General features: G+C 40.1%; 1 protein-coding gene across 1 annotated transcript in view; it reads left to right on the top strand.

Moving 5' to 3' along the window:
• LOC126481848 (hematopoietically-expressed homeobox protein HHEX) overlaps window positions 1-3,660 on the top strand; it is a 160,955-nt gene extending 157,295 nt beyond the window's left edge. The window contains exon 4 of the mRNA XM_050105808.1: window positions 2,716-3,660. Coding sequence (XP_049961765.1) covers window positions 2,716-2,838 — 123 coding nt within the window. The 3' untranslated portion in view covers window positions 2,839-3,660. The remainder of the gene's footprint in view (window positions 1-2,715) is intronic.
• Window positions 3,661-26,413: the final 22,753 nt, after the last annotated feature.

Here is a 26,413-nt window from a genome sequence, read left to right on the forward strand (position 1 = left end):
GAGCAGCTGGTCAGAAATCGAAACTGTGATTTCTTAGGATACTGAGGGCCCCTATTCTAGGGAACTGATGATGTCAGATGTTAAGTCCCATAGTGCTCAGAACCATTCGATACTATTCTAGAATACACCACCTTATCAAAAATTTTCGAAAGTAATGTCAGTAGTGAAACAGGCTGGATTATTATAGAGATCTTTCCTATCACTTTTATTATAGTGGGATATCAGTCTCTCTGGAGAAATCCCATGAGTTAGAGATACATTACATCTTTCAGATAAGACAAGACTTGTTACATGAGAACAAATCTGTAATATTCTATTGCAAATACCATGAAATCCAGATAAGCTTCTATTTTTGAGAGAATAGATCATTTTCTTAATCTCAGAGTGAGTGGTTGGTGATACATTCATAAGCTACAATTTTATTAGTTTCTTTTTGAACATATTGTTGTGTTTTTATCTTAAAATGTTTTCCCCATATTTCCCTTCAATATTTAAATAATGATTGCCAAACACCTTTGCTACCTATGGCTTATCATTTACATCCCTTCCATTGAATTCAATTGTGGTGTCATCTTGTTCTTTGGCCAGCTGTCCTGTCATTTATTTCACTAAATTCCTTATAACCTTAAATCTTCCATTAGGATTACCGATTTCTGATATAATGAGCATTTCCCTTGATATTTTAATAGCTAATCATAGTAATTTTGAGTAGTTTTTGAGGTGTGCAGCTACTGCAGGATCTCTATTTCTTCTTGCCAACAGATACATTTCCCTTTTCCTTTCACAAAATACTTGAATCAGTCTAGACATCTGTGGGTTTTTTTTACATGGCTAATTGATGACTTTTCTGATTAGCTTATTCAGAAAGATATTTTCAAGCAATGAAAAGATTTTGGCATGGAATAGATAATGTTGGTTCATTATAAATATTATCCTAGATAATACACTATTCTTGAAAACATTTGTTCTGGCATGACGAATTATTCTAAATGATTTCCACTGAGGGGTATCAGTACTATAAGGCACTATCTTATTTATCCTAGCTAGCTGTGCATCATTATCAGAGAGCTCGTTTATTATTGAGTATGTAGTCATTTCCTTTCTTTAAGCTTCATCAAAGAAAACAATTAGGGTACACTGTCTTTATCCATTCATGTTGGAAAGTTAATTACTGAGATTAAATTGAAGGGTCCAAATATGGTTTCCAGATCATTTTTCCTATCAGAATTATTTAGAAAATCTGCAATGAAATCACCACAGACTGTTTAACTGTTTGCTGCTGTTTGGCATAGTAAGGCATAGTAAGGAACTAAAATTTCTCATAAACACACCAAAATTTCTCATTGGGAATTTATATTAAAAGTGAAATATTTTTCAGTATTAATTCACAAGCATGCACTTCTGTTTACTGATCACTACTTTAGTATTGTCTCAATGTTTTTGAACTTGTTTTCTCTCTTAGCATATGTAACAACTCCTTTTTTCATACTACTTCTAGAGAGTAAGATGGTACAGTTTTATCTTTTATATTTAACTTATCTAACCCTATAGTAATATGGTGCTCAGAATGGAACAAAATGTCCTTTTCAGAGCTTCTAAATTTTCCAAACAGACAAGAGGATCTTCTACCTTACTACTGAATCCTCTAATGTTCTGATGAAATAAGTTAACACTACTTTTCATGCATATTGTGGGGCTATTAATTTAACAATAGGATTTATTGTCAATTTAACAATAGGGTTTCCACCTCCTATAGAAAAATTTAAGCCTATTGATTCAAAAGTAAAACTCTAGAATTTATTAATGGATAGCTGATTTGTCATTAAGTCATTCATTCCAGTCCATATTTAGTAGACTAATGATTATGATATCTTTTCACATGCAAATTACTGTGAGTCTTTAAAAGTCAGGTAACAGGCCAGACCTCATAAATTATGAAGAGGACATAGTTTTGACAAACAAGTGGAAATAAGATTTGCCTAATTCCTTGTAATGATTCAAAACAGGTTAATAAACTAAATTAATTCTGCAGGACATACACAGTATCGTGGTTTTCATTTATAAGTACATGTAAAAGTAGATGTAAAAGATAGAATAATAAACAAAATTGTAACAAAGTATTTTATTTGTGTGCAGATACTGATATGCTATTTTTAATGTAAAATTATAAAGACTTTAGCAACCAGTCACAGAAACATGATTTATTTATCTTGTTGCAAATCGATTTCGACTGATATCAGTCATCACTGGTGCATTTTTCTGACCAATACATGCCATAAGTAGAAGTACTGTCCTTGGAAGATTACTATCATCTGACTTCATGATAGAAATCTGCCAAGCAGAATTTCGACATCACAGCTTTTCAGCTGCCAGTAACAACAGTTCACTTATTGTTAACACTTAATCTATTTACTCATTCCAGGACCGATGTTAGAACTGAAACTACTGGATACTGAACTCTGTATCAAGTTCATTTATCTGATATTCTAATGATGCACTATGCCCAAAACACACAAACAAATAAAGTTTCGATAACAAGTGCACTGTTGTTATAGTGGCCATAGAGTGGCGATGAAGATGAGCTCTGTATTGTTAGAGTCGTTACGGTTTCCTAGACGACTTTGTGGCACAAATTAAACTACTTTTCGCCACTGGGCCTGAACTTTCCGAAAGTTCATTTTGCATTATACTAAAGTCAGTTTTCTCTGGTTGCAGGCTTCTGACTGCAATGGAGCAGCGACAAGTGGAGCAAAGAGCAATACGTCACCTGGACTTCCAGAAGACTCAAAGCCGGCAACTGTGGCTGCTGGCAGCACCATGGCCAGCATCAGGACGTGAGTTCTCCTTCCAGCCTTGGTGATGAATGACTCCTCAATTTGGGTGTTCAGCTGGGGGCACAGCCATCTGCTTGTGGATGTGTTTGCAGCCACATGCTGTGTCTGTTATCCCACCCTGACTGAAGACTTCTAGGAGACCACACCAACTCCTCAGCTGAGATAAAGAAATTGCACGTGGACAGTGGATAATCTGTGCACAGACTTCCTCTGAATCGTTTGATGGAATACCATGACATTATTAAGTTCTTTTCCGTCCATGGAGTTAACTCTCCTAAATGTACATATGCATACATCATACTACATTGAATTTTTGAGGATCCTCATGTGCCTTTGTGTGTGTTTGCTTTTTGTGTTTTGTATACCATGGAGACTACTGTTGCTGTCTATCAGAAACTACTGTATTCTCCTAAACATGGATATTTCACAAAGTGAGAACTTGTCTTATATGATCTGGGACAGAGTAGTAGCATGCAAATTGTGTGCTGTTAAAGCCCCATGATCTGTTGATTATGTGCATTGTGGGAATACACTCATCAAAGAAAATAAGATTGTTGTTTTCAAAGTGACATTAGAAAGACTGAAACTACTCGCACAATGTAAGTGAAAAATAAAATACAGTAATAAATGTGTTATATGTTATTAATATTTTTGGTACTTTAATACAGTTTGTTGGTTTAGAACAGTTTGTGTGTTATCATTAAGTTCCATGTAAGCCTCACATTTATATCTTCACCATTAGCAGTATGTTATCACCACATTGCTCTTATAGCTACAGCATCTATCGGTTCACTACTAATTAAGACCAACTGAGCATGCAATATGTATACATGAGAGCTTAAATTTCAGTGTCTCATTCATTTGTAAATATAAAAAGTTTTAAGATAGTGATTGTGAGTCGTTTATTTATTCTTCATTGGTTGCATGATTAAAGCCCTGTGATACCTCATCAGTGTCACTGGTGAGAACTAAATGGATATAGGTCAGATACTGAAAAAATAATGTGAGTACTAATCACTTAAACTTCTCTCTGTTTTAGTAAATTTTTAAATAAAGAATAAATGAACTAGAGATTGAATTTCAAACAATGTTGTACTATCACAAAGTAGCCAGAAAGTAACTGGCCTCCAATGAAAATTAATTGCTACTTTTTTACTTACACTTATCACCTCAACCTTGTGAAACAAGAAAAAATTATTTATTGAAAACATAAGAATTTATGCAACACTATTCTAGGTATGAGTGACAGACTATGATTTAGTTGTAGCCTTGTACGCCCTTCCTGAGCTAAGTAGTAGATTTATATGCCAGAGGAGTTGGGTACAGTACCTGTAACTTGACTATCTGAGCCATAAATGGAACACATGAAGCAAGTAATTTTGTGCAGTGAGTAATTTGTCTTCAGATTACAGTTACATATTTCTATTAAACTGAAACCTGCATGGATGCACTATGATAATTTAAGAATAAGGATATGACTCCCTATTCTTGCTCAGGAATGGAGCTCCCTACGGAAAACAATTTTAATTCGTACCCATATTCAGTTACATTGTGTTCTTGAGACGTTTTTCACTGAAATTTACATTCACTAGCTGACAGTGTAGATCATATTTCCTATTAGTGACATTACTGTTTCTTACATGACCTCTAACAACCAAGATATTCAACCATCTACATAATAATTTGATGTGTTTACAAACTACACAATTACTTTATGTTTACAATGCATTTTAAATACTTTGATCAACATAGAAGCTGAAGCAATGAATTAAAATTTATGCAAAGGCTTGGACTTGAACCCAGGTTTCCTGGTAACTAGGCAGATGTGCTGTCATCTACAACACCCTGGCACTATGACTAACATAGCTGCATGGAACACTCTACTTCAATGTCCTCCCTAACGTAAAATTTAGTTCACATCTCAACGCATCTTTATTTTCTCCATCTTAAATAGTCAGTTTTAGTGTCGCTCCCTGATGTTGGAGTAGCACCCTAGCTTCATACACAAGGGGTAAATATTGTCTGTACCATAGGCATAGTAAGCAGGAGACCTGGGTTCAAGTCCTGGCCTCTGTAAGTTTTAATTCATTGGTTCAGCTTCTCTATCTTCACTTAAGGCAAAATTGAGACTCAGTATGTCTCCAGAAAAATATGATTACATGAGACGATTTTCAATAGTTCACTCTCAGCGACCTTGCTGGTATATAATCTTTTTGTTATTTTTACAAGTGGAAACAACTGTCTTAAGCTGAGAATATATCTTCACTGACAATAAAATAGAACTCATGGCAAGCTATGTGTCATTCGGTAAAGGAGCTCTTGGTTTGAGCCTTAACAACTTGAGTCTTCTGACTTGCATATTGTATAATATGAGCAACTGATGATTTAGATCAATCAATTTTGAAGGATAATTTTCTCAACATAGTGAGCATTTCGAATATTATTAATAATATTGTCATTATACAAAGTCTATTAAATTTGAATTTTGATCTAGTACTATATTCGTAGAATTGACTACTATTCACAAACTGGAACGGACTGATGACAATTTTCATCAAATAATAAATTTATTCTGAGACTGATAACGTTGGCAACCATTGAAAGACTGACAAAGCCTATGTATGCAAGCTCGAAAATAAAATTTCTATATTCTTTTTCAATAATATGTTCTTAAGTCGAGAATTTAACCCATACATGAGACTCAAAATCACTTAATGGAAATGAAGACTAGAGCGTTGCTTTTATGTATCTACATAGCTGTCAGTAATTCATCTGACAACAATAGCCAATCCGAAACGTTTAGGCAGAACAAGATCTATGCTCTGAACGTCAATAGTAATACTGTGCGACATGTTTGCGCAAGTAGGAACATTAAGGGGTTACAGAAATGTTCAACAATGGTTCTCTTCACTTATGGAAAGTAGGAAACAGAGGGTTGTCCTCCAGTGTCAACAAATATGAAAACATTGGAATTTTGAGGGGGTCATATGAAGTAGGGTTTGTAACAGGGTTCTGTTTCGGATCTATTGGTTTTGCTGATGTCTATCAATGGTATGCCAGTAAACGTTACAGATGACTACAAAAATTTTCTCCTAACAGACTGCACAAGTGTTATTGTATACATGCGTTATTTTGGTGCTGTGAACTAGTTAATAGCATCAGCAAGTGGATAATGGATAACGTATTAGTGGACCTCCAGTAGTCTACTACCAAATGGAGGTTTGAGTATGCAAAGGTAGACGATAAGCTAATAACAATGAGGGATTCAAAACTAATAGCGAGAGAAAGAAAAGAGGAAAGAGTTACGGGAGAATATGGGCATGGTTGTAGGAATGAGAGAGGAAAAAGACTCATTGAGTTCTGCAATAAATTTCAACTATTAATAGCGAATATATTGTTCGAAAATCAGTAGATGAGGAGGTACACTTGGAGAAGGAGTTCACAATTTAGTAATGACGAAGAGCTGACTGAAGTTTAAGAAAATGATACCGAAGAATCAAATTGCAAACTATGGAGGGTACTGAAGTACTGAGGAATAATGAGATGCGTTTGAAGCTATAAATATTGCAATAGTGAATACCGCAGTAGGCAGTTTAGTTGAAGAGAAATGGACATCTCTAAAAAGGGCTGTCACAGAAGCTGGACAGTCAAACATAGGTACAGGGAACTGCGAACAAACCTTGTGTAACAAAAGAAATGCTTCACGTGATCGACGAAAGAAAGAAGTATAAAATTCCGGTATATTGATAATTTTTACTTTTGAACCATGTAACTACAACTGAATGAAACACAATAAACAACCATGACAAATACCTTACACAAATGCAAGAAAACTTTCACATCCAGAAAACCATCTCTGAAAACAAGCATGTGAAAAATGAGCTAACACACATTAGTACATATTCCCCACAACACATAATAAAGGCTCTGAATAAAGCAGTTGACATAGAGGCAGCACTAGATGTAATTGGTGTGGTCTCCGAGCCATGGAAAAAGAAATCGTTGTTTAATACAGATATTAAATGTGTTAGAGAGGACTGTATAGGTCATATGAAGCGTGATTATAGGGAAGAACAGTATCAGGCATGTGAACGCTTAGAACGTTCTGAGCGGAGCTGTATGAACAAAAATTCGCAGGCAGGGAAGGTGGTCACAGAAAGGATCTCGAAAGTCGCCGGTGTACCTGTGATAGTGGAAGTTGAAGTTTCAGGGAAAATATACTATCACTGGTGATAGTGCACCTTCACTGGCCCATTTAGTGATAGTGGGTTGCCGATTCCAGTTCTGTCAAACAATACACATTGACTAAGGATAGTAAACATCACTAGTGAATGTATACGTTCATGGCCAAGAGGTAAGGAATGTGAACCATGGCTGAAATAACGAAACAGTCGTACATCAAAAGATGCATTCATCACCTGTAGTTTGGAAACATAGTCATATTATATGAAAGTCATTTACTGCAGCAAGCACTTGCACCATGCCCCTTCGAGCTACACGACACATTTTTGTTTTTGCAAAAGCGCCTCAGAGTCTGACATTTTTGCTGGCAGTTGCGTTTGAAGAATCCCTGGCCGCTTTCCTTCGACTGTAACTTCCTCCTCTGAGATTATTTCTTAGAGGGCAAGTACCGAACTGGGACCTGAAACAAAATGTTGCAGTTGTAGCCGCAGTGGCATATCGTATCGTCCCTTCCATAATTATTTAAAAACAAACAATTTATTACCGTGGATATAATTGGCTCAACACACCATCTCTCGTCCTGATTCGGTAGAAGCCACCGGCCGTTGCCTCGTGGACGACACCCACGATCGACCTAGCATCTCCTCTTTCTCTATCGAAGTGGGGAACTGGAACTCTCACAGTACAGCCCTTTTCCACTGTTGGAAAGCAGCGATCTGAACTCTGACGAATTCTTTGCGCTTGTTCTTCTAAGCACTTGTACGCTTCAGTTCTGTGATTTTTAAAAGCACGAGTTGACTCGTCTAGATCAGTCAGGCAGTAGTCATTATTGTCAGGAATACTTTCTTTCTCTCTGGTCTTAACCTCTATTCCTGTTGGTATGTTATCCACTAGCAACGGATATTTACCGCAATCATTATATGCAACGTTTCAGTCCCTGTCTCACTGCTAACACTCACTTGATTAATTATATTTTCAAGGTCATCCTCAGAGTGAACGTTCATCAATGCTTCAGGAGGTAAACTTGTTAAAGAGAAATCATGTTTAGGAGGGCAGCCAAACATCGCTTCGTACGGAGATCATTTAATTCCAAAATGTACAGTGCTATTCTTCATTAACTGAACAAATCTTAATGCACGGCTCCACTCTGCGGTGTTGTGCTCCTGCATCCATGTAGTTAGCGTATATTCTGTGTCTGGATTTGCTCGCTCTACGCTGACTGGCTCTGACTGTGTCTAGCTTTACCGTGGACTATCTTAAAATTAGACCATAGTTCTGTTAAGGGGAGTTGGAATGCCGGAAAATGGAAAAAATTCACATTTTCAGTTTTTAACCTTATAACTTAATTTGAAATTTTCTGCTTAAAATGGTGCAAAATTTGTTAAGAAATTCCAATTGGAAGTATTTTTATTTAATTTTTCAAAATTACATGTGCGCCCAGCAAAGTTACCCATCTTGTGATTTGTACACATTTAAATCTTCGCATTTCCGAAAACATTACATATAGAAGGCTGTGGATTTCACTCTTCAGTTGTAGAATCTTTGATCCTTCCATAGGTACCATTGTTTTTACGACTAGCTGTGTTTATTGTTCAGTTTTTGATCTGTGAGTGTTTGTTTTGAGCCTCGAGTTTAGTTTGTCGCTCATTTGGAGTTTGTTATCTGTCTTGTTTTGACTTTCAGTGGTGAGTGCGTAGTTTCTACGATGCCTAGGAGTGCATCATTATTTAAAAAGCGAAAGTTTCGCGGTAATAGATTTACAAATAACGTTTGTTCAAGTGATTCTGCTTCAGCACCTGTTGATGCTGGTGAAAGTTCTGACGTTTGTACAGCTGAGATGTGTGAAGGAGACACGCCCACCAGTGCATCAAAAAAGAAGTTATCAAACTGTGCAAGTGAAATTACAGATGAAGCTTCTAATGAACAATATGTTTTAGTCGACTTTCCTGTTTTTACTGAGTTTATGAAGAAATGTTTGTGTTGTAATCTTTGTGGAGGTTCTTTTGATATGAACATAACAAAATCTATAGGACTTTCCTGCAAAATTGCTATAGTTTGTGCCAGTTGTGAAAATGAGACCTGTTTTTGGAGCTCTAAAACATGCAGTAGCAATTTGTTTGAGAGTAATATCAGGCTAATGTATGCAATGAGAGCAATTGGTAAAGGACATACTGCTGCTCAAACATTTTGTGCCATAATGAATCTTCCACCTCCACCTGCTAAAATTGACAATTACACTGAAGTGATAGGAGATGCTGTTCAGTCTGTAGCAGATTTATCAATGAAAGCTGCTGCCAGTGAAGCAAAATATATAAATGAAGGAAACCCAGATATCCCTGTTGCTTTTGATGGAACCTGGCAGAAAAGGGGTCACACATCCAAAAATGCTGTTGCTACTGTTACTAGTGTGGACAGCGGTAAAGTTTTGGACTATGAAGTGCTCACTAAACATTGTTACCATTGTGCATCTGGTAAGATAGAAGCAGCTCACATATGTAGCAAGAATTATGAAGGTACGAGTGGAGGCATGGAGGCTGCCGCTGCTGTGAAAATGTTTAGCAGATCAGAAAAAGAACGGGGAGTATTTTACACAAAATTCCTTGGAGATGGGGACTCCAAGGCATACAAAAGTGTTACAGAATCCATGCCATATGTCAATAAGACAATAACTAAACTAGAATGTGTCGGTCATGTTCAGAAACGAATGGGCACTCGTCTAAGGAAACTGAAACAGAATCTGAAGGACAAAATTTTGTCAGATGGTAAAACCATTAGAGGTCGCCTGTCAGATAAAATTATAAATGAATTACAACAATACTATGGTATGGCAATAAGAAATAATGCAAATAATTTGCAGGAAATGAGACAAGCTGTATGGGCCACATATTTACATCGATCATCAACTGATGATAATCCTCAACATTTTGCTTGTCCAGATGGTCCTCAGTCATGGTGCAATTATAGAAAATCTCAAGCTACTGGGGATCCTTATCACCATAAAAATTATATTCCATTGGCTGTTATGGAAGTAATTAAACCAATATATAGAGACTTGGGGCATCCTGATCTTCTGCGAAAATGTCTTCATGGTTGTACCCAGAATCAAAACGAGTCGTTCAACAACCTCATTTGGACTCGTGTACCTAAGAATGTATTTGTTGGGATAAAAACATTGAAATGGGGAGTCAGTGATGCTGTTATTTCATTCAATGATGGTCATATGGGTAGGCTAAAGGTCATGGCAAGGCTCGGCATTGCTCCTGGTATCAACACCATCAGAGGTCTTCAGCTTCTGGACAGCGTGCGAGTAAGGAAGGCTCAGTATGCAGCTGAATTTAATACAAAAAAAGCAAGGGCAGCAAGGAGAAGAAAGCTTCTAGGTGAAGAAGAAGAACTAGAAGATGACCCTGATTACTCTGCTGGACACTTTTGATAATAGAATAAAAGGTATTTGTGAATTTTCATAATAAATTACTTTAATCGCATTTTCTGGCATTTGACATTTTTAGTGTTACATGTACCTTTATCTCATAAACCACTCAACCAACAACATTCAAATTTTCAGAAATGCTGCAAAACAGTTCAAAGAGGCCACTGAACTAGAATCATGACAAGAACTGGCTTATTCTCTGAACTAGGGAAGTTTATGTTATACTTTTTCCAATAAAAAATGGCTTAATGGTAAAAAATTCATAAATACTATACCAACAAAAAGAAAACATTGGTTCTAGTTCAGTGGGCTCACAATATATGCTGAAAACCTCTGCCAGAATTTCAAAGTTCTGAAGATAATAGTTCCAAAGAAAAAGGTACACAAAGTTAGCAAATTTAACATTGGCGAGATAGGGCATTCCAACTCCCCTTAAGCTTCTCATTGTTTTGCTAACGAACACTCTACCATTGTCAGACTGCAATACTTATGGAGCGCCTAACAACGTAAAAACGTCAATAACGCCATCACATACCTCTTCAGCGGTTTTGAACTTCAGAGGCCTGAGAACAACGAATTTACTGAGGTGGTCCTGGTAAACTATTACGAATTTGCTATCTCCATCTGATTGTGATTGGAAGTCGATGAGATCAGCTTGACATCTGGAATTTACCTCTTTGAACAGCATTGGCTTCACTACTATTCCTTTTTTCTGACGTTTTTCTTTTGTAAACAAGGCTCACACAAGCTAAGATAAATCTGGACATCTCTGTATGTTATGTTACAGAGCTATGGCTTCAAGCATTTCATCATTCGGTGGCGTCCACCGTGGCCAGTCGTTACATGAGCATCATGCAGAATATCATACATTTCTTCATCATAAACATAGTATTTAATCTCTCACTGCTCATTTTAGTGATGGTGTAAATCAACTAGGGAAGGTTTACCATCCATAATCTTCCACTTCCATTGTAACATATCCAATGTACAATGCTCACAGCGAAGGCTGAAATCTGACAGCTCTAAGTGAAATCAATGGTAGACTCAAGTATCTATAGCAAACAGAAATAAACGGTGTAAACTAGAAATGGATCTGCCATGCTGTAGATTAAGCGGCGTAAGTGGGGCTCATGTTGATTCATTCGGTTCAGCAGTGATAGGATTCTGAGTGGGGGAAGTAGTTTACGTGTTAGTGCGGAAGATCTCTCTATGCTTGGCAGTGGCTATAAAGTCAAACTCGGCTTAGATATCCCAGTTGCGCAACATACAAAAGTTGGCTAGGAACAGAATACAATAGAACGTTATGGAACACCACCGTCTCATCTCAATTTTATGGCCAGTAAACCATTACTGTCGCAAGGATTGCCCTAGGCCTGAGGTGGCTACCGAAACTGCGTCCCAAGTCCCTTAAAGTCAACTCATGGAACATCATATCAAAAGGTCCTGGAAAATTAATATGGGTTGACATAGGAGCTGATCTGCCAGTTAAGCCTTCGTGTACAGTTGACCCTTTGTCTGAGACAGAAGAATTAGATAAAGCAAAATGCCTTACACAACGCAGGTTGTCCTACATACAGAAAGCTGATGGAAGCAGATTTATGCCTGTCAGCGCTAATAACTTCAGATCCAAAGAGGTAAAGGTACCACGTGATATTCTGGTAGACAGCTTGCAAGTACTGGACAAGGATGGCATAGATAAGAATGTCACATTGGTCTGTGCAACGCTGTATAATCAGTCAGTTTACCTGCATTGAAGAAGAAAGTAAATCATCTAGAGAGACAGAATAAGGAGGACATCGAAAGATTGTTGGAAGAATATACCACCTTATTTGACCCTCCTGGACAACTGCCTGCCTGTCACTGGCCAAACATCATATTCCCACTGGGAATTAGTCGCCTTTCCATAAGAAACTGTTATGATTCTTGCAAACTTTGCAAACTGTCATTGAACAGTTCATAAATCAGAGTAACAGCACCTGGTCGGCAGTCATAATCAGTTTTCCAAATAAATCCTCAGATGGCTGTAAAGCACATAAGTTTTGTTGTGACTACCGTTATTTAACCCAGAAAACAGTTACAGACGCCTATCCTATGCCTAATATAACAGAGAGACCTTAGATAATCTAGGTCGTTGTTTTTATTTTACAAGTTTAGACTTATGAAGTTGGTTCCACCAATTAGAGTGTCTTAAGGTCATAAAAAAAGATTTTCAATTCTGTATGGTCATTAAAAGTATCATTACATACCTTTTGAGTTAGAAACGTGCCAGAAACTTTCTAATGCCTGTTAGATGGTGCACTGCGATGATTAAAACTGGAGCAATGCATGATGTATCTAGGCAGTATCAGTCTGTTCTCCAAGACTATCCAGAACCGTATAATGCATTAACGCACAGCACGGAGAATTTCATTGTCGCAAGAAGTAGGTTACTTCGATCATACTCTCTGCTTGAATGGTATATGCACCAATTTGCGACCTTCTGATGCTACAAAAAATTTTCTGGCAACCACTACAGAAAAGGAATTGTAGCCATATCTAGGCACAGCTAATTTTTACGGAAAATTTATCCCCAATTCGGTAAAAATGCAATATCCTCGCACAGTTATTGAAAAAAGTAGTCAAGTGACAATAATTGCCAGACTGTGAAACTTGCAAAACTCGAAAACTTGTTGACCTCTAGTCAAGTTCTCACTTTCCTGGATTACTGAAAGCAATATATACTATCATGTGATGCTAGTAATTTTAACTTGTGGTGCACCTGAAGCCAAGGAGTAAACAGGCAAGAACATCCGACAGCATATCCACTCAGGCAGCTCACTCAGTAAGGCAGAAAAAATTATTCAGCTACGGAGAAATGCTATCATCAATATATGGAGCAATTTATTTCCACTGTTCAGTTTACATTCGTAACGCATCTGTCATTAATAAAAACTTGTATTTTCTGTGAAATTTTAATCATGCAACAGGATATTTTAGTTTCCAGTACTAAAGCGTACATTTTATTTCTGAAAACAAACGGTTATTATCAAACTTTAGTTCACGTAACGATCACTAACAGATGTAAGGATAACTTTGGTCATTACTTGCATGGAAGTAAATTCTCAAATTCAGGAGATCAAAAAATATATAAATAAGTTAAAAATATACAGGTAACTCAAAATTCGTACTTAGAAATTACAAATTATTTAAAGTAATGATAGTTAAAATGAAAACTGGTCCGCATCCAGCAAAATGTTTGCAAATAAATGTTCAGATGGCAGTAAAACATACATGTTTTGCTATGGCTACCGTTATTTAAACCAGAAAACAGCTGTAGACGCCTTCCAATGGATTACAGAAGTAAGCAATGTGATAACAATGATGAGGTGTATCCTTACTTTACGAATTTTGGTAGACAAATTTTTAGACATACTTAAAATTCACTCAACATTATTTCATTTGAACGTTAGTTATTTCAAAGCGGTAGTAAAATACGAAGTTAAAGTCAGAATACGACATCCAAGAAATGGATACATAACATTACCAAAAGCATATGAAATTAATTATTATAGCTAGGTAAGAATTGAAATTTATAGTTGGCTTCCGGATTCAATGGTTTCAACATTACTTTAAAATGCTCTATTAACTTCAAAAGTCAGTCCTTATTGTTGGAAATGTTACATAACGAATTTCATTAATTAACAACGATATGAACATTCAACTCAAGAAAAATTTAGTTTTACATACTAGTATGTTATTGTCCCCAACATTAAACAAACTATCGTTCACAATGTGACGCTTAGAACATAGAATAAGAGGACGTAGATCCAGTTCCAGATAACAATCAACTGGAATATTGACGACCATTGGACTACAATTAAATTCACACAAAAATATAGTGTCTAAATCACTGACAATACTAGAAAGACTTTTACAAAGCTGAAAGTCTGAACTGATTCGGTCAGGGGAAAAGTAGAAGCTCGGCGGCAACGATTATGTCTAATCTCCAGACACAAAATAATATTCCATATACTTGCAGTGGCTAAACAGTACTCTTCCTATTTTTACTGTTGAAATATCACTTTCAGTCACTAATACACTGTAGGCCTTGGAGATTACAAGGCCTCTCGCAACCCCAAGAGACTGCTGCACACAAATTCGCTGCGCCAGGATCCTCTCACACTTGTGTCCTTCCTCACTCTAAGCGACAGGGAGCCCTATTACGGTCTGCTGATGGTGTGTCAGAGACAGTTCGTACTCCAAAGAGATTCGCAGGATAAAGAAACTTTGTGAAAAGATTTGTAAGGACACGCAGAAAAATAACGCATAAACTATTAAAATAAACACGTTTTAATTTCTACATTAGAGAGTAACATTTGTTAATGGCATACCATGTTTACGTTCCCGGTTACAATCGTTGCACGTATGCATCCACGATAATCCCGAAGCGCACTGGAGATTTCTTTACTGCTGTCCAAAGCACCTCATGTGGGATATTGGCTATCTCCTTTGCTATGCTCATATTCAACTTCCGACATGTGTTACGTGTCCCGTTGATAAACCCTCTCATACAGGTAACAACACGGCCAGAAATCACAAGGCTTCAAATCTGGGGATCTTGATACCTACGCAGTTTGGGACGATCTGGCCGTGACTCAGTTTTCACCAAATGTTTTACAGAATAACCACGTGATCTCACGAGCAGCGTGTGGTGGAGCTCCATCGTGCATTAAAACAACTGAGTCCAAAGCACCTCTCTCCTGTAGAGCAAGAATCACATGTTGGCGAAGCAGATTACAGAAACGTGTGTCGTTCACACTGCGTGTCCTTGCTCTTTGAGGTCATCGTTCCTCGTGCGACGCCGTACCAGTACCGTTGCCTAACGGCAAGTCATGATACTCATATTACTGACAACGTAAATGCAGCAGCACACAGTCGGAACATAATTTCTATAAAGTTGGGTACTCATACGGTAAATAGTTTTCCATCTTCACCACCTCACGTAGCGAAATGCTAATTATAATCGCACTGTATTTTACGTAGAATTATCATAAATGAATATTTACTGCTCCGTATGGACCATTTTCTTACAGCTAATAATTCGATGACAAGTGCGGGAATTGATCAAAGCGCGAAGATGAGGGAGGTCAGTGGTCATAAGCGGCGGATTCGTAGAAGTTTCCCAGACGGCAGGAAAGAGTCTCTTCTCTCCTCCAGGACACAAGTGAGTAACATACCATGCAAACATGCCAAGAAAAAAACTAAATACAGCAGAGAAATCGCTGCGATGAGAGATAAAATGTTTTGAAAATTATAATTGTTTGAATTATAGTAGTTATTAAAATTTAAAACAAATGATACAATGAAGCATGCGCGTATGATGCATCGTGTGAAAGCTGACGACGTCAGTAATCAAACCAACGCCATACTCTTAGAATCAGACATTGATTAATAATTTTGCTAAATTAATATGCAAACTATACAGGAACTACAAGTTCTTCACTTACATACGTAACATGAAAGCAGCATGAGTGTCTCAGATCATCATCTAATATTCAGTGCGGCTGAGCAGTCATAATCTTGTTATTCGTGACGTAGTTGTATTTTTAAGTTGACTTTGCAGAAGACGTTTCAGTGTATGATGTAGTCATGTATTAATGAACTTTATTCATAATGTATTTAATACTAACAAGGGGACCACATGGCAATAGAATTTTTGTGATTGTTTATATTTATGGTACGTGACGTTCAGAACTCAAATACATCTCTCATAAAGAGGTTGATGCAACTCTCAAAAATTCTTGAGAAAATCGACCTTTAAGCTCAACATGTTTAGTATGCTAAAGTAAACTTCATATTTCTCGACGAGCAGTGTGGCTCTGTGGTACAGTGCTCGCTTGCAGTGTGGAGCGCGTTGGTCCCATTGCATTAGGAATCAAATTTTTAAACTAAGATGCATGTTCCACAAGCATTTCCGTCTGGCGTAGAACAGATAAAGTGCTAATCGCTGGATTGAGTCTAATTCGATTATTTTTTCATTTTCCGTCTATTTCGAATATTTAGGTCATTTAAATATAAATTACATCAAATATAAGGAGTTAACACATCTAATAATCATTTTTATGAAAAATGTGCGTCTTCTAACTTATAATTATGCATTACATAAAAAGTTCGTTTTTCATTGTGTAATGAAATTGTTAACAATCGATCTTTCACATAATATTGTTAATCAAGATTGCCTAGTTCTAAAAATTTACAAAATAATTTTTTTCTATCTTTCGTGTTTTGCGCTTCACGTAAATGCTTGTAAGACATGCCTCTTGTTTAAAACTTTGATTCCTTCAGAATTCGAACCCAGGCTCCCCGACTGTACACTCTATCACATGGCCACGCTACGTGTCGTAAAACAACGCCTTAGTTTAGCATATTAAAAATGGTCGGAAAACTTCAAAGTCAGTTTTCTCGAGTATTTTTGGAAGCTGCATCTAAGTGCTTTGGGAGAGGTGTATTTGAGTTATGAACTTCTCATACCATAAACATAAAAAGTTACAGCAGTCGGATCGCCGGGTTGTCCCCTTGTGAGTTAACATTTTAATAAGAGGCCGCATACTGCCCATAAAATTTTTCTTTACGTTCCAGTGTATTGTGTGTATGTGTACTTAACTGTAATAGCCAATGGTGAAAATTGTTTAAACACTGAACTTTGATAGGTGGGTGGACTGTGCGGCCAAGTTGCGTCTTGGCTTAGATTAACGTTCGTTGGAGTTTCACGAGTGTGCAAGCTGAAAATTTTAAAATTTCACGGAACTTGGAATAATTTACTGTGCGGTGGTTCCAGACTTTCTTATGGAACTTATAATTTTTTGTGTGTGTTTCAGAGATTTTTTTGCGTGGCGACTTGAACTGTAAGTTGGTTTACGGGATTTGAGGCAGCTGTAAACCGTGATACTTCCCTGCAGTTTCGTTTAAATTCGTGTGTGAAGAACCTGTTGGATATTTTTGTTGTAGCTACTGATATTAACGCACTTTAGATAGCGACTGTAAGATGGTAACAGTATTATTTCGAGATCTAATTTGCTATTATATGAACTTTATTTGCGCCTGTTACGGTGTTCAACACTCTGGTCGCACTGCTTAACTACATAATTTACACTGCGTAATTTATTATTGTTTAAATGTTTTATTTTCATTTGAAATAGCAAATCAACCGTAGGACACCAACCCATATTTGTTCAAACTCTATTCAATAAACATTCCTTGTTTTGAGCTACAGTTGTCTAGTTTACTCTAAGGGATTTTACCCCCGCAAAAAAAAAAGAAAAAAAAAAAAAAACGTACCACCAAGAAGGAGCTGTGCGATATAAACGAAAATTGGTACGTGTGTTTCTACATCTCAAAGATGATCTCTGGTCAAGCCACTCTAAGGATGAAAATCAGGTTTGCTTTGAATACACGCTGTAACGGGCGTCAGTGTTGGTTACCTTTGAGATCGGACGTGGTGAGATGATGTTGATCAAGAATACTTTTAAGGCGACAAAGCCGCCATTATCAACACATCCCTGAGTTTGAACGAGGTCGTGTAATAGGGCTACGAGAAGCTGGATGTTCCTTCTGTGATACCGCAGAAATACTTGGGAGGACTGAAGCCACTGTACGTGATTGCTGGCAGCGGTGATCACGAGAACGTACGCTCGCGAGAAGAGCGGGCTCTGGACAGCCACTTTGGGATTACCGAGAAGAAAGACCATAGCGTTTGGCGTATGACTGCATCTGGAACAGCAATCTGAGCAGCAGTTGGCACCGTAGTGGCACAACAAACTGTTAAAAATGGATTACTTTGAAACGGTACAGTAGTTTCCGCTCTATAAGCAGCAGGTTTCGCTGCTCGCTCGCACTGGGAAATACAAACAGAGGCGGCTCCGCCGCCAATTTTATTGCACGACACGGCCGGCACCGGGTGCAACAGAACCCATGTGGACAGGTTGGAAGAAATGTGTCAGGCTTCATAATACATATTTATATGTGTCGTGTATTACGCGTTTCTTGTACGTGAATGTGAATCTGCACATGAACTTTCCTAATCCTCCTCACACCTTTCCATAAAGCGTGGCCAAATCTTAGTTGGGAAGTAGTTCTGTAGTATAGTAGTGCCAACCTCACTCCTGGGTAGAGGATCAGAGAGACAGCACAGGCAGGTAAAAGTCAAAGACGTTCCAGTGTCACAAGATTTGGGGTGGAGAGGTTGGTCACGGCAAAGTGGTTCGACCATCCCCTCCACCGGGGCCCAGGAAGATCTCTGGGTGCCCACCATATTTTGAATATTTGTACTAATTCTCTTATTTCCAGCTTTGGAATGTGTAAGGAAATGAATGTTCTCGTTGAATTTCGGAAATTTTACCCCCTGTGTTAATGTATCTGGTCCCCAGTTTGCCCGTTATCCTCCTCACATAGTGGATGTCCCATGTAAAATATTGGAAGACTTTGGTGGTATACATCTGGCCAACGCAATTCCGTCTTGCCCGTAGAAATGTGCATGCAGATTCTGTAAAGTCGAGTGATAATGTTTAAAATAATTAGGTAATCAATTGTCACTACTCTTTAACATACCTTAAAAATCACAAAGAAGTCAAGTTAAAGGAATTCATTTAAAATGAAAGATATAGAATGCAGGGACCCACACATCAGCGTGTGAGCCCTCCAGCCCCTTGCCTAGTATCATACAGAAAGGGCACGCTCTCTAGGTAGCGCTCTCAAGCTCCCCTCCCAAGGTATCCGTTGCGCAATTTTCATTCAGAGCTTGACGATATCAACTTTCATATGGCGTCTCTAGGCAAGGAGGTTTGACGGTAATCTTTCAACCTCGAGCCAGACGCACTATAGCGTGCATTCCACTGACCCCAGACCACCGCCATTTGCGACTGCAGTGGTGTCAAACGGGAGCTCATTGGAGAGCAGGGTGGAGATGTGTTGTGTTTTCTGATGAACGTTGGATCTACGTCGGCGTCATTGATGGCCGTGTGTTGGTTAGAAGGAAGCCAGTTGAGGGCCTGCAACCAGCCCACCAGTGTGCTAGACGCACTGGACCTATACGTGGAGTTATGGTCTGGGGTGTGATTTCGTATGACAGCAGGAGCACCCTCGTGGTTCTCCCACACACCCTGTTTGCAAATTTATACGTCAATCTAGTGATTCGACCAGTTGTACTGTCATTTTTGAACAGCGTTCCAGGGTGTGTTTTCCAACAGGATAACGCTCGCCCACGTACCAGTACTGTAAGCCAACATGCTCTACAGAGTGTCGATATGCTGCCTTGGCCTGCTCGATCACCAGATCAGTCTTCAGTCGACCTCATACGGGATATCATTGGACGACAACTCCAGCGTCATCCACGAACAGAACTAACCGTCCCTGTATTGACGGACCAAGTGCAACAGGCACGGAACTCCATCCCACGAACTGACATCCGGCACCTATACAACACAGTGCATCCACGTCTCCATACTTGCATCTAACATTCTGGCGTTTACACCGATTATTAATGTAACAGCATTTCACATTTGCAATGGCTTATCTCGCACGTACATTAACCTGTCATCTTGCAATGTTACTCACTTAAATATGTTACCTAAGCAAATGTATTTCCGAAATTTCATTTCTCTGTACTAATTATTTTTTAGTGTTGTGACTTTTTCTCCGTCAGGCACCATATATATATATACACTCCTGGAAATTGAAATAAGAACACCGTGAATTCATTGTCCCAGGAAGGGGAAACTTTATTGACACATTCCTGGGGTCAGATACGTCACATGATCACACTGACAGAACCACAGGCACATAGACACAGGCAACAGAGCATGCACAATGTCGGCACTAGTACAGTGTATATCCACCTTTCGCAGCAATGCAGGCTGCTATTCTCCCATGGAGACGATCGTAGAGATGCTGGATGTAGTCCTGTGGAACGGCTTGCCATGCCATTTCCACCTGGCGCCTCAGTTGGACCAGCGTTCGTGCTGGACGTGCAGACCACGTGAGACGACGCTTCATCCAGTCCCAAACATGCTCAATGGGGGACAGATCCGGAGATCTTGCTGGCCAGGGTAGTTGACTTACACCTTCTAGAGCACGTTGGGTGGCACGGGATATATGCGGACGTGCATTGTCCTGTTGGAACAGCAAGTTCCCTTGCCGGTCTAGGAATGGTAGAACGATGGGTTCGATGACGGTTTGGATGTACCGTGCACTATTCAGTGTCCCCTCGACGTTCACCAGTGGTGTACGGCCAGTGTAGGAGATCGCTCCCCACACCATGATGCCGGGTGTTGGCCCTGTGTGCCTCGGTCGTATGCAGTCCTGATTGTGGCGCTCACCTGCACGGCGCCAAACACGCATACGACCATCATTGGCACCAAGGCAGAAGCGACTCTCATCACTGAGGACGACACGTCTCCATTCGTCCCTCCATTCACGCCTGTCGCGACACCACTGGAGGCGGGCTGCACGATGTTGGGGCGTGAGCGGAAGGCGGCCTAACGGTGTGCGGGACTGTAGCCCAGCTTCATGGAGACGGTTGCGAATGGTCCTCGCCGATACCCCAGGAGCAACAGTGTCCCTAATTTGCTGGTAAGTGGCGGTGCGGTCCCCTACGGCACTGCGTGGGATCCTACGGTCTTGGCGTGCATCCGTACGTCGCTGCGGTCCGGTTCCAGGTCGACGGGCACGTGCACCTTCCGCCGACCACTGGCGACAACATCGATGTACTGTGGAGACCTCACGCCCCACGTGTTCAGCAAATCGGCGGTACGTCCACCCGGCCTCCCGCATGCCCACTATACGCCCTCGCTCAAAGTCGGTCAACTGCACATACGGTTCACGTCCACGCTGTCGCGGCATGCTACCAGTGTTAAAGACTGCGATGGAGCTTCGTATGCCACGGCAAACTGGCTGACACTGACGGCGGCGGTGCACAAATGCTGCGCAGCTAGCGCCATTCGACGGCCAACACCGCGGTTCCAGGTGTGTCCGCTGTGCCGTGCGTGTGATCATTGCTTGTACAGCCCTCTCGCAGTGTTCGGAGCAAGTATGGTGGGTCTGACACACCGGTGTCAATGTGTTCTTTTTTCCATTTCCAGGAGTATATATATATATATATATATATATATATATATATATATATATATATATATTCAGTTTTCATTAATTTTTGTATCTACTATTTAAGTTGTTGAGAAATATTTCTGTAATATTCTAGGCTCAAAAGTGACAATACAGGACCGACCCCTCTGACAAAAAGTGAGCCAAGCTAACAAAATTTAGATGGTGCATTGCGACACCGTCTGCGCAACTATGAAGCTGCTGGTGCGCTCGAAGCATCCCACACAGATATGACACTCTGAGAGATTATTCTGCGGCCGACCCCGATTCGTAAAGTTATCGAGAAACACTCACCGCTATTCCACTTAATCTAGTCTCGTAAACGGAACCTTGACGGCAGACTAATAAAAAGCTTCCGCAAGCGTTGAGGAACGTGCGCGTACCTAGTCGCAGTATCTAGGAGATAGGAGGAGAGCGCGCAAGTATTGCAGCGGGGCAACACAAAGGGTGCAGGGAGAGGCCGACCTCTGCAGAGGTCGCTAAACCCATATCAGCAGAGACACTCGCCGGAGCCATCATGCGCGAGCTCCTCCGAGTACCGTGCTTCCCAGAAGTCAACAGCCGCCGCGGCGAGCGCTGAATGGCTTGCAGAACTGGCCGACAGGAAGCTCCTAAGACAATTGCCTCTCTTTGTGCACCCGATTAATTGTTTTCAGGGACGCAGGCCTCTTATGGAGCCGCTTTCAGACAGACGAGCGCGGTATTAAAGCTATTGTGTCTGCCCGACTATTCGGCAGGTGCCTCTACTTATTAAAAAGCGGCGTCCTTTTTAAAGTCTGCTAAATCGGCGAATGGTCGCCTGTAGGGTCGAATCTACAAAACCTGTTTCGGCTACCCAGAAGTTCCCGAAATGTATTAATTAAAATTATTGCGTCTTACACAGGTATTGTTCTGCACCATAACCATCAAAGTAGTCCAGTTGGGAGCGAATACATCTGTCCTGACCATTCTACCGCTTTTGAAATGCACCCACGAAGTCTTTCTTTGTTAGGATGCATAATCTCCTTCTCTTATAACGCGACCGTCAGGATTAACTATTTAATTATTCTGCTTTCTTAAGAAAAGTGACCGTGAATGCATAGGACTATCTAACGCTGCGTTATAACAAAAATTTAAGTTGGCGCGGTAATAAAATATGACTTTTACGTCAAACTTACTGACAACTTGAAATTAGAAAGAAAGAAAACATTGACTATAGTTGGGAGCTTGACGTAGGTCTAATGATGTAATACACTGCAGCACTAAGTCATATAATATTATGACATAATGATAATAATAGTAGTAGTAACAATGAAAAAATCACTCATACCCATCATGTAACTACACTACTAATCCTACATTAAACAGCACTGAAATTAATCCAAGTGATACTGTGGATGTTTCTGAAGCGATTTTACATTTTCATAAAAAGTTTCAAAAATGGTTCAAATGGCTCTGAGCACTATGGGACTTAACATCTATGGTCATCAGTCCCCTATAACTTAGAACTACTTAAACCTAACTAACCTAAGGACAGCACACAACACCCAGTCATCACGAGGCAGAGAAAATCCCTGACCCCGCCGGGAATCGAACCCGGGCGTGGAAAGCGAGAATAAAAAGTTTCGCGGGCCGGAGTGGCCGTGCGGTTCTGGGCGCTGCAGTCTGGAGCCGAGCGACCGCTACGGTCGCAGGTTCGAATCCTGCCTCGGGCATGAATGTGTGTGATGTCCTTAGGTTAGTTAGGTTTAATTAGTTCTAAGTTCTAGGCGACTGATGACCACAGAAGTTAAGTCGCATAGTGCTCAGAGCCATTTTTTTTAAAAAGTTTCAACTGACGACCAGTGATGGTGTGTTGTAACGTAGTCAATAACGGATCCAAGTCCTTTTCGCTGAATTTAGTTTTAAAGTTCCGAAACACGAAGAAAAAAAGTCATCGAGAAGCTGCATTTTACAAAATAATGTCGCACTTAGCTAATGTGTTGCCGTGTCGATGCGGACGTTGCGTATTTTAATGGCATTTCCGTGACCTATTTATATATCGTCATGTAGGACAACAAATTTCTTCCCGCCTCTTTAATATATCTCCTCTGTAATCCTAACAATCCATACTTTTCTTCCAGATAAAACGTTTTCATTCCACTGCACTTCAAGCAATGTACAGGATGCCTCAAAATGGACGCTACAACTTCAGTGTAACAAAAACAACTTGTAATCAACTTAGAGAAAAATGCAAAGTTTGTCCGATACATCAACTCAAATTTTTTGTGTAAGATAGTGAGTAAATGTTTTGCGTTTCCAGGTGACAAAAGCAATGTAACTGAAAATTTTTTTTCTTCGTTGTTGCACGTTGCCCTGAGTACTATAAATGAATCGTAAAATGTAGTCTGCCCAGGAAAAGGCACAGTGTATGGCTTGGTTTATTAAAACCAATTCATACAGTCAAGTTCAGAGAAACAGACGAAGACTCTCAGTACCCGGTGCTGTTGTACGAGGGATTCGTAGTTCTTTTGCCGACTTGCGATCAGACTTTTATGGTGAACGCTGGCAAACCTGCAGCATACTCTGCGTATTGTTGTTGCATGCCAACCTTGTATAGGTCAGTAAAACGGGTAAAATTTTCAAAGTGCCAGAGTGAAGCTAACTCTCTACCTTACGACAATGTCGACGCTAGGCGGCCGCAATGCAAACATTTCGCCACCGAGACTGGGTCAGGGCAAAAAACAACTTTGGCGCTTCTGGCGAACCAGGCAGCAGACTTCAGCAGAATGTAGTAGGTCAGATTAGCTAAATAGGGTCACGTCACCTCCGTTATGTGACGAAAAAAAGGCTAAGGCGAATGCAATAAACTGTACCAAGAGCTCTTACGAACCAGTTCTATGCTTCGTTAAGCAAGCGAAACGGGCGAGAAACCACTGACACCTTCATAGTAGCAAGCCCTATGCATTCATGATGAATGACGTAAACATTAACCACTACTTCGCTCCATAAAAACCCTAGCAGTTTTGCTAGTAAGGCAGTCGGTCAGACGGACCGATGCTGTACATGAAGTTCGCACTCTATTCTCTGATTGCAGCGAAGTAACGTGTCGCTGTTGTAGATCACCTGCCCGCAACGGACAACAACGGCCGCTACTGGGAGGGATGGCTACCTCGCCATACTTGCCAGTAGCAGAGTTCAACACCAGTCTATCTCTGTCGCTGATGGGAGGATATGGAGGTCATTCCTTCCCACCATGATCAGGACACCAAAGTTTCTGGCATTCCGGCGGACCGAATAGGGGCTACCTGGACGGCAGGCAAATATCGTCGCACTGCACGGCTACACGGCAACCGTCATCGCAGTACGACGGATGACGAAGAACGGTGGTGAGCGGGAGGGAAGAGGGGGCAGAGAACCTGACAAGTCGAAGTGTGTTAAGTTCATCACGTGCACCGTCGTCACTCACTGCCGCAGCGTCGCGGTACAACCAGGGCCGGGCCACCGCAAGCGGCGAACGGCCAGTGCAGCGGGAGGCCGGAACGACCTGTGCGGTGTCACCTTCCTCGAGCGGGCTGAAGGTCACTTACGACGCGATTCCTTAGCATTGACAGACGATGCCATCCACGAGTCAAGACGCTACCTTTTTTTTTATGGAAATAAAGAACTAATTCTGAATCGTGTTTCACTGGGCGTACCGGTGGGCACAGGTCACTGCCATCCTTCCGAGGAAAAATGGCAAGGAGCAAACGTGGAGAGTGCCTCCTGACACAGAACCAACTCTACCTACACCTTCCCAATAGTCGCCTTCCCAATAGTGGCCTCACTAAACCCAAGTAAACTTTCATCAGATGTTACGAATGAAAAAAGCACAAATTCTTATCTACGTTTTGACGTATGCTTCTACAAAGGACGATGCAGAAGTTCTAAACCAACTCAATACACGCATCACTACGTGAAGCAGATATCAGTGTTTACATCGTCTCTCTCTCTTCTTTGATATTTAAGTGTTTTGATTTTAATCTAAGATGTAGTCGGGATTGTTTGGAAAAAGTTAAGGCTATTTAGTATACTCTTTGCATCGCGTATATCCGCCAGCTCATAAATACGGCTTCCATATAAGTTGCTACGCAGGCAAAAATATTAGTAAAAATGGGTACAGTTTTGTTTGCAGTGAATTAATGGCGTTATCCAAACTGGCGGCTAGCTCAAAGATAATCAGAATGCCATGGAACTATTATTGTTATTGCCCAGTAAATTGATTGTTGCGTTGCGAAGAGAGAGGCGAGATAATTACCGACGCAGGGTAAGGATTTTTACTCACGATAAATAATTTATTTTATATTACTGACTTCAGTTTTGTTAAGGTTTACGTAACAGAAATAAATTTAATTGCAAACTCAAAGACATAGCGAAGCAAGCCTCATTGCCTTGTTGCCTACTGCCTACTGCAATTCCGTAAAAATTCTGATAAAATGAACTCAGCAGATGTAAATGCTTGAAAATTATTATCAGTATTCAAAGTATTTATTACGTTAACTTGAGGGTGAGATCCAGTAATTAATATTTTAATTAAATTCCACGTATTGGCCACCTGTGCGATATTACGACAAAAGAAAGCCAGATGGTCAATGTTGTAGTTCACTGGGCATATCCTACCGTCGTTGTAGCGTAACATGTTTACAGAGTTTGTAGAGGCGCCTTCACGTTTGTCCTTGACCATTGCCGGAAGGCATGGAGTGTTCGACTTTAGTTCCAAGGCTTGGACGATCCTGGTGGGCTTTCGTCCACAACCTCTCCTGTCATAACTCGATGCTGCTGCATCATACGGCTGTTTTGTTCCTGCACATTACTGTGTTCGGAATTACTTCTG

The sequence above is a fragment of the Schistocerca serialis genome, chromosome 5 (genome assembly GCF_023864345.2).
Source record: "Schistocerca serialis cubense isolate TAMUIC-IGC-003099 chromosome 5, iqSchSeri2.2, whole genome shotgun sequence".
NCBI lineage: Eukaryota > Metazoa > Arthropoda > Insecta > Orthoptera > Acrididae > Schistocerca > Schistocerca serialis.